The sequence below is a fragment of the Fukomys damarensis genome, unplaced genomic scaffold (genome assembly GCF_012274545.1).
Source record: "Fukomys damarensis isolate Sample0158 unplaced genomic scaffold, DMR_v1.0_HiC HiC_scaffold_15, whole genome shotgun sequence".
In the NCBI taxonomy this organism is placed as follows: Eukaryota; Metazoa; Chordata; class Mammalia; order Rodentia; family Bathyergidae; genus Fukomys; species Fukomys damarensis.
In genome coordinates, this window is record NW_022900927.1 from 8,165,593 (window position 1) to 8,175,755 (window position 10,163).

Sequence of the window (10,163 nt, forward strand, 5' to 3'; positions counted from 1 at the left end):
GCTTGTATGGGTGTGTGCACATACATGTGCCTGCCTGCTCTTAGGCTCTTGATTTTTGTAGACTGGAGCCAAAAGGTGGAGGGAGAGGAAATTAGGGGCATTATACTTACATATCCAGAACATCACCTGAGAGAATCATAAGGCAACGTAAAATTAACTTATTACTGGTATGTCAGTTTCCCATGACCAAAATCACAAATAGTAAGCCAAATGAGTCATTTGTTTGCATAATTGTGAATACACTAATCTCTCACATTTCTCTATATCTTTCTCAACTCATACCTCTATTATATTATTCTTCCTTTGTGCTCACTTTGATCTTGCTATTCCTGGAATGTAAAATATCTAAGGAATTACAGTACATATCCAAGTTCTCCTTTAGTCTACTAACGAACTATTAGTTCTTCATACTGTGTATCTAAATTTATCTTCCATATTACAGACCCCTTTGAGCATACTAGAAAAAAAAGAGTAAATAATACTAACCTGGTGCAGATACTCCATGGGTTTGGGTTTGGACTTGCTCTATAGCTTGTGGCCTGATTTCAGATAAAGCTTGGTGAGTAGAAGTTGGATGTTCGACAAGTTTTACTGCAGCTAGTGCATCAGGGCCAAACATCTGAATATCCATAGAAACCAGACATACAAGCATATCTGAAATAGATGTAACATCAATAGTTCTTAGTCAGTGATATTAGAAAACAACGTCTTCTCCAGAGAAAACATGTTAAGAATACTATTTCTCGATGTCAGTCCTTGAGTCATTGTATATCAAAATTAGCTGTGCATTTTAACAACAACAAAAAAAAAAATCTGAAGACTGATTTAGTAACCCTGAAGTAAGGACACCGTGCCTGTATCTTTAAAAAAGTTTCCCAAGTGATTCTGATGTGTAGCCAGAATTACTGATATGGAAACTGCCATCTTAATTTCTCAATAATGACAGTTTTCAAGCTATATCTTTATTAGTTCTGATTTGAGTATTTATCCCAAGATAGGCATCATTTTAATCCCTGTTAACATGGCATGCTTTAGTAAGATTGTTTGAAACTGACAAGCTTTAGAAAGGTGAATTCACTAACTTTTGACAGTACCACCACCAGTAACTTCTAGGAGCAAAAAGAAGCCTGATTCACTCAGCTTTAATTGTTTAACACATTCTCACCAGCTTGAACCACTGTGGTATACTCTTAACTGTCCCACTGGGCTGTTGTAGCACCTGACGGGACAGTCCCATGCTACCAGATGGAGCTGTCATGCATGTACCACTGGTGTGGTTCAGAGCTGCCCAGCAGTGACACATATGAATTATGGTCCCACTGTGAAAAAGTTCATAGTAGTACTTGACCAGCTGATACGGAAAGACCTACTCTCAACAAGTCAAACATAGAAGTTTTGTTGATTTAAAAATGGATACATAACAAAAGGCAGATGGAATAGGAATTCCTGATAGCCATATTATCTAGTTTCTATAAGAGAGATGTTTCTTGCTCATCTGAAACAAGTAGAAAGAATAATGCTACTAAGTATGTCTGAAAGGGTGATAACTCCTAAAAATAAAATAGTAAATCTCAAATATCAATTAAATTTTTGTTTTGTTTTGTTTTTGAGACAGGGTCTCATTATGTAACTCAGGCTGGCCATGCACTTACTGCATTCATTATGTTGAACAGGCTGGTCTTGAAGTCACAGTGATCCTCCTACCTCAGCCTCCTGAGTACTGGCTCAACAGGTATGTTCCCCTGTGCCTGTCAAAAGTTTTTTTTTTTTTTTTTTGGTATCAGGGATCGAACTTGGGACCTTGTGCATGCAAGGTATGCGGCAGAACCACTGAGCTAAATAAATCCCTGGCCCTGGCAAAAGTTTTTATATAACACCATATGAGATATTTTTCTCCATAGAGAAAATAATTTAAAAGAGTTTTGGTCCAGTCTTACCGATACTCTTTTCTACTTTTGCAATTTTTGTGCAAGCAACATCTCCCATTTCAGTAAGCATGTATAGCACCTCGAGTGTTGAGATTACAAGCAGCACGTCAGGTAAGGTGAGATGACAAATGATCTCTCTATATGAATCTTGATCCACATATTCACAAATTAAAACACCATTGTCTTCGGCTTTACAAAGATTTCCCAAAATTTCCATGCCTGAAAAACATATACACACAAAGTTTATTTATTTACTTTGTTTTCTTTTAGTACTAGGGATTGAACCTACAGCCTTCATACTGAGCTACATCTCCAGCTTTTTTGGGGGGTGGTACTAGGGATCGAACTGGGTCCTTGTGCTCGTGAGGCAGGCAGCGGAACCACTGAGCTAAATCCCTGTCCCAGCTCTTTTTAATTTTGGAAGAAAGTCTCACTAAGTTGCCCAGGCAAGGTTTGAACTCTCAGACTTGGAATTACAGACCTGCATCACTACGCCCAATTATACACAATTTTTTTAAACAAATGATAATCTTTGTTCACTTCAGACAGTAAAAACCTTAAATGAACACTCACCCCTCATCTTTAAAAATCTATCCCTTGACATTAGGCATTTTGTAACAGTATGAAACATCAGATGTGTAGTTTTGAAATCAACAGGGTCCAATAAAAGCTAGAAGGAAAGAACACTATTATTGAGATTTGCTTCTTCCACAGTTGTATTTTTCAAGTTTAATACAAGTGAACATGACTACACTGTTACTTTAAAAATGTAATTATTATAAGAGGAATCATCACTAAATTTGAAGCATCATTCAAGTTTTCCTTGGTTTACACAGAAGTATGTGACACTTCCACACTACTTTTAACAAAAAACATATGTAACCATTTAATATTCTGCAAATATGGGCAAGTATAAAATGATATAGCCTAAATTTTTGAAGTAAACATGGCTAACTATAAAATCTACTTTACAGTATTGTTACATGCTTACCTCGGCTGCAATATTTCCTAATGTATCAAGGCCTAATTGCCTTAAAGAAATAAAATGACTATGTGCTGAAAGTAATAGGAAACGAAGACAGGTACGATTAGCTGCCAACAGCTTAACATTGCCCTCCTCAAAGGAAAGATTTCGCAAAATCACTGCAATTTGAAGTACCCGCTGTCCTTCAATATCATTAATGCCCAGCTTTCGAGGTGGATGAAATAAAGACTCCCAAATCCATTCTCCTGATGTACCTTCTATAACAGAAAACACACATTTCACTTAAATTGATATTTCACTTATCATTGCTATTTCAAAATTATGATATTTTACTTTCATTGACTTACCATGAGACTTGTTTCTGTCAGATATGAGGTCACGCACTTCATTATCATCAACAATGTCTTTCCAAAACTGAAAAGATAGTAAAATATTAAAACTATTCTACTACTTTAAAAAGTCACACATAATATAAAACTGTACTATTTCCACTTTTTATAGGTCACAATGATATCATTATATTCTTTGATATAAATGTTTGATTTCCCATAGTTCAAGACTCATATAGGATAACACTATGTTTTTTAAGACTGGAGGTTCTTAACCTGGGGGTCAGAGGAACCTATAAGGTCCTTGAAATACATTACAACATCTGTGAATTTAAGTGAAGAGAAAAATGATATCTATTTGCTCATTAAATCGAGCATTTCCTGAACTCTGAATGCTAGGCAAAAAACAACAGTTACATTAGCAGTACCTGTGACATATCATGAGAATGAATCACAGATTACTTTCATAGCTATTGAAAACAGCAATACTGTCTATGCAGATTGGTATGTAAAAAGTATTAAAAGTATTATTAAACTCATCTGTAAATTTCATATAGTCACAGTTATTTATATTTATAAACACCACTGAAACATAATGATTTGGGAAGTTCTGGATGCCAAATTAGTAACCCAGATTGTTAAATTGTTTCCACTTTTCCAAATCTATAAACAGTTTTTGATTCGTAAGTGAGAAGAAATGAGTCTAAACCACTCAACTGTTTCATAACCCTTCCAAAGTTAAAAAATCAAATGTTTTTACATTTACATATCCTACACAAAATGCTTATGACACTTGACAATAACTTATGTACTAATAAAGCACAAGTTATTACTTGACTTATTTCTAAACATTACTGTATTTATATTCCAAAATAATTTTAGGGATCTATATTCTTTTGCATCTAGTTCATTAGTTTGAGAAGAGATTCATAGGCTTCACGAGACTACCAAAGGTACCCACTGCGCACCTGCGCAAACACACACACACACACACACACACACACACACACACACACAGAAACCTATTACAAATGTCTGGTTAAAATAACAATTAACTAGGCCTATGAAAAGAAGGTCAACATTCAATAGCCAAGAAGAAAGGGCCAGGGGCTGGGGATTTAGCTCAGTGGCAGCACACATGCCTTGCAAGCACAAGGTCCTGAGTTCAATCTTCAGTAACACACACAAACACACACACACACACACACACAGAAAGGAAAGGAATAGAAAAAGGAAAAAGAGAGGAGAGGAGAGGAAAGGAGAAAAGGCAGGAAGGAAGAAAGAAAGAAAGAAAAGAAAAGGCCATAGGGAAGTCAAATAACAAAGACAGCAGATAGGGAACTTAAAATGACCATGGATAATAAAGTTCAAAAAAATAAATGATGAAAAATGTTGGCAAAGAATTGGAAACTAAAAATATAACTGAATAACTTGAAGATTAAAGAGGCAATATAAACACCAAGAAAAAAATCATAAATGCAGAGACAGAAAGGACAGAGAATCTTGAAAAGGGCTGACAAATAAGATGATGGCAAACTTCGTAATAGGAGGAATGACAGCCAGAATACACTTGGATATTTTCAAAGTGAGAGAAAGAAAATATCTACCAAGCTACAATTTTTATATAATTTAATGGTAATAAAGGTGACATCCAGGCCACTTGCCTTACATGTGCAAGAACCAGAGTTCGATCTCCAGTACCAAAACAAATAAATAAGAATAAAGGTGACATAAAGACATTTTCTGCCAAACGTGGTGGCACATGCCTGTAATCCCAGCACTTGGGAGGCTGAAGCAGGAGGATTGCTGTGAGTTCAATACGAGCCTGGGCTACATAGTTAGCTCCAGGTCAGTCTCTACTACACAGTGAGACCCTGTCTCAAAAAACAAACAAAAAAAGACAAAATAAAACAAAACATTTTCTGACAAATGAAAACCTGAGAAAATTCATTACCTGCAAATCTGAATTCAAAAGACACGAAAAAGGAAAACACGACTGTATCAAAAAAGAAAAACATTTTAAAGAGACCCATTTAGACCATAATGGAGTAAGTGGTACCAGTGCACTCCATCTACCATAAACCAATATATATAGAAAAAAAGTGTTTTCAAAGATCAGACAAAAGGTAGTATAATCACTGAAACAGTCGGAACACAAATGAGGTGAGCATGATGAGTGGCTCCGCATTTCTATTTGCATATTACTCTTAGACTAACTTATAAAAGAAACACAAAAGAACACAGCAAATGCTAACCTGAGGAAGACTGATCAGAGGTCACCAAAACTAACACAGAACATGACAGCAATTTTCTTGCCATAGCATAGCATAGCACAGCACAGCACAGCGTACTGCAGCATACCACAGGAAGGGCTCTGCAGAGAATAACTCATGCATATAAAGGAGGATGCATTGAGTGCACTGCTGAGTGCTAAGCTATACATATGTAGTCACATTCCACAATGCCAGGCAAAAAACTGGAGAACAGGGTTAGGGATTTAGCTCAGTGGTTCTACCACCTGTCTCACAAGCACAAGGTCCCAAGTTCGATCCCCAGTACAAAACAAACAACCTGGAGAACAAATACTAAGGAAATAAAACGGAACAGTTCCCACAATAGAGAAAATACATATGCCCAACTTATTTAATAGAGATACGAAAATGTAACACCTCAGAATCAAGGATCAAATAGTCCTGGAGTAGTGATGGTGAACCTTTTAGAGCTTTCAATAATAACAAACAGCTAGCTATGACACGTGTGCCATAAGTTCACCACCACTATCCTAGAGCAAAAACTAAACCGCGAATGCTTTATATCATGAATGTCCTCTAAAGGCCCTTGTTAAAGGCTTGGCCCATGGTGAAATAGCTGGGAGGGGTGGAACTTTTTGAAGGTGGGGCCAAGTGAGAGGTATGTAGGTCACTGGAGGCCTGTGCCCAGAGGATACTGCAGGACCCTAGTCCCTCCTCCTTCTCTTTCTGCTTTATGCTCCAGAGGAAGTGGATTTGTCCTACTGTATATTTCTGAACCATGTGTTGCCTTATGATCAGCCCAAAGCAACAGAGCCCCATAGTTCTGGATTAGAGCTTCTCAAACTGTGAACTGAAACAAATTTTTCTTTTGTATAATGAATCATCCCAGGTATTTTGTTACAGTGGCAGAGAGCTAACACAGCATGTCATAACACAAATAAAACCAACCCTATTATGAGAACCCATAAGTCAACTAATAGCCTACTAAAACAAAGTTCAAGAATCTTAGAAAGCCACCAGTGCCCAGATAATCATCAATATCATATTTACAATATCCAAATCTAATAAACTTAGCAGACACATGAAACAAGAAAAATGACCTACAACTAAGATAAGTATTAATTACAACAAAAATAGAACTCAAAACACAGGCAACAGAAAATGGACAAGGATTTAAAAAAAGAACTATTATAAAACTACTATTAAACATGTTTAAAGGATTAAGTCCTTAAAGATTTAAGGAAACATGAACATAATCAGGAAAGACATGGACAATATAAAAGTGAACCAAATGGGATTTTTGAGATAAAAAATGTAAACTGAAATGAAATTCACAAAATTTGCATAACTACTGATTAAAGCATAACTAAGAAACTGTCCACAATGAAGCACACAGCAAAAAGTTAAATAATGCAGAGACTGACAGTGACCTGTGGGAAAATACTGTGGATTAATATATGATGTAGTCTCAGAATAATATAATAATGAAAAATCTTTGAGGAATAATTATAACATTTTTCAAGTTTCATGTAAAACACTACACTGTGGATTCCCAAAGCTAAATGAAACCCAAGTAAGATAGACAATAAATATAACAAGGTATATCATTATCAAAATTAAATATGAGTAGTAAGGAGAACATCTTAACAGCAGAGAGACTATCACACACAGCAGAATGAAGCTGACTTCTTATCAATACAGTATAAACCAAAATGACACAAATCTCATGTTTAAAGAGTTCAGACAAAAACCTAAAACCTACAATGCTATACTCATGAAATAAAATTTTAGGAATATGAATGCTGCTCTACCACATCATCAATTTCATAAAATATAAATGGTCTTAACACAATGATTTAAAGGCAGAAAATGCATTCTGAGGAGGAAAGCAAGAGCAAACTATATATACCATCCACAAGAAACACTACATGTGAAAACTGGAAAAAAATAATTCAATTATAAGAAAGCTGGATGTGGTGCCATGTGCCTGGTAATGCCAACTACCTGAGGATGCCACAGCAGGGAGATCTCAGGTTTGAGGACACCCTGGATAATTGAGCAAGACTGTCTCAGATAAAATGTAAAAAGTGCTGAGGATGTAGCTCTATGGCTAGACCACTGGCCTAGCATGCATGAGGCCCTGAGTTCAATAGGCAGGAAAGAAAAGAAAGAAAAGAAAGAAAAGAAAGAAAAGAAAGAAAAGAAAGAAAGAAAGAAAGAAAGAAAGAAAGAAAGAAAGAAAGAAAGAAAAAAGAAAGAAAAAGAAAGAAAGAAAGAAAGAAAGAAAGAAAGAAAGAAAAGGGGGTATATGGTATAGGCAAATTAATATTCTAAGTAGAAATCAGGGCAAAGGATATTGCCAGAAATCAAGGGGAATAATTCATATAGATTAAAAACAGAAAAATATAATAAACCTAAATTAACAGAAGTGCCACTACACAAAGCAAAAGCTGACAGAACTGAAAAAGGACAAACATCATTCATAATCACAGCTGATTTCAAAAGTTCATCTCAGTAAGTCACAGAACAATTAGAAAAGCAGTGTTAATACACAAGTTTTGCCTCTCCTAACCACCTCGACTATCCAACAATAGTAGAGCGCACACACACTTTTAAAATGCACATGTAGTGCCCACCAAAAAACAAATAAAAAACTATATGCAAGAGCATAAAACAAGTCTTGCTAAGTTTAAAAGGTCTAAAATTATATAGAATAGGGCTGAGGGTGTAGCCTCAGTGGCACAATGCCTTGCTGGCAAAAGCCAACGTCATGAGTTCAATTTCTGGTACAAAACTATAATTTCTCAATCATAATGGGATTTGGAAATCAATGATGCAATGAAAATCCACATAGCACCCTTCTATATAATCAATGAAGAAATCACAAAGAAAAATAGAAAATATATTGAACCAAATAATGAAAAAACAACAAAAAAAGTCACAAAAGTTGCAGTATGCAGATAAACCAATTTATATAAGGAAATTTATAGTTTATGCTGATATTAGACAGATGAAATAAGCTTAATATGAATGCTCTAAAATAGAGGAATGTGTAACACAAGTAGCATGTAAATCACAATTGAGTATATGAAAATGTAATTGTTTCAGGATCCCCACATTACCCAAGAAATGTTTTCATCACCATTTATTTTACTCAATTAGTAAGAATTCAAATTATAATTTCTAGTATGACCGATGAAATAGAAAAAGTATATATAAATATATTAACAGTAAAGAGAAATTAGATAATAAATAATACTTGGGCTAATCAACCTAGAAAAAGGTAAGACGGAAAGGAAAATAACTTGGGATGATACATGTAAATTAGAAATACAGTAAATTTAAATACAAATATATCAAAACTATATTAATAATAAATTGAATACATGCACTAATTTAAAAGCAAATCTTTCTACTGGAAAATAAAGTTCAAACACGTTGTTTACAGAAAACTCATATATAAGCTGGGCATGGTGGCACAAGGCTGTAATCTCAGCACTTTGGAGTCTGAGGCAGGAGGACAGCCGTGAGTTTGAGGCCAGCCTGAAATAACAGCAAGACACTGTCTCAAAAACAAAAAACAAAATTAAACAAAACAACTCATGTAAAATATGTATAAGAAAGGCTGAAAATGAAATACCACACAAATACCCACCAAATGAAAGTTAATGCAATTACACTGAAATTGAAATACTAAAGACCAAAAATACCACAAAGTTTAACTGACAGAAGAAACAAGTATATCTCAGTACACTAAACATAGTCTCAAACTATTAAAAACACAACTTTAGAGAACTATAAGGGTCATATCCATAATCAAAATGGAGAATTTTTTCATACCTCTCTAGGTAAACAGATAAAAATGGCAGTATTAATGTGGAAATATGAACATCACAAATAAATAATGTTCATCTGACATACACAGAAATTGCCCAACAAATTCAGAGTATATATTCTTTTAAAATCATGTATTATAGAGTCTGACCAATGCTGGCTACAATAAAGGCTGAAAACACAAGTTAAAATTATGCACGCAGAGTATACTGTCTCAACACAGTAAAATTCAGTTAGAAATAAAAAAAACTGGAATAATTTCATATATCTTTTGAAATTAAGAAAATTCCTTACTAGATAACTCATTTGTCAAAAAAGGAAATCATATGGACAGGAGAAGATATTATAAACTGAGTTACACTGAAAATATGACATATGAATGTTAGTAGTACAAAATCAAGCTGTGCTTGAAGGGAATTTAATGGTTTTCAAAATCTAAAGATCTAATATGCTCAAAGAAAGGCAAACAAAAGGGACTGACTCTACCTGAGTTTTGGGTTAAAAACAATACCCTAAATTATTTTATCACTGACCAGCTCTTAAATTTCCATCGGTATGGTTTTGCTACCTGGTTACTGGAAAATCAATGGAAAACGTAATGTAATCATTCTAGGCCAATGCTTCCCTTTAAATGACTGGCAAATGCAACACAGTAGTGGTAAAATAAATAATCCATTTGTTTAATCCTACAGAAATAAGTCTACTGAGTTTTGTTACTAACATAAAATATTAGGTAATAATCCATGAGTCAGAGAGTAAATCACCTGCAAGAGCTTTAGATATTAGAATCATCAGGTATATTTAATTTTTACTTATATATTTCATATTTGTACTT

At 34.7% G+C, this 10,163-nt stretch overlaps 1 protein-coding gene across 1 annotated transcript in view; it reads right to left on the reverse strand.

Annotated features, from left to right (window-relative positions):
• The window catches only part of Arid2 (AT-rich interaction domain 2), a 158,948-nt gene that overhangs the window by 46,668 nt on the left and 102,117 nt on the right, over positions 1-10,163 (reverse strand). Inside the window, exons 6-10 of the mRNA XM_010638385.1 lie at positions 3,261-3,327; positions 2,920-3,170; positions 2,502-2,598; positions 1,938-2,147; positions 487-654 (exon numbers count right to left, since the gene is read on the reverse strand). Coding sequence (XP_010636687.1) covers positions 487-654; positions 1,938-2,147; positions 2,502-2,598; positions 2,920-3,170; positions 3,261-3,327 — 793 coding nt within the window. The remainder of the gene's footprint in view (positions 1-486; positions 655-1,937; positions 2,148-2,501; positions 2,599-2,919; positions 3,171-3,260; positions 3,328-10,163) is intronic.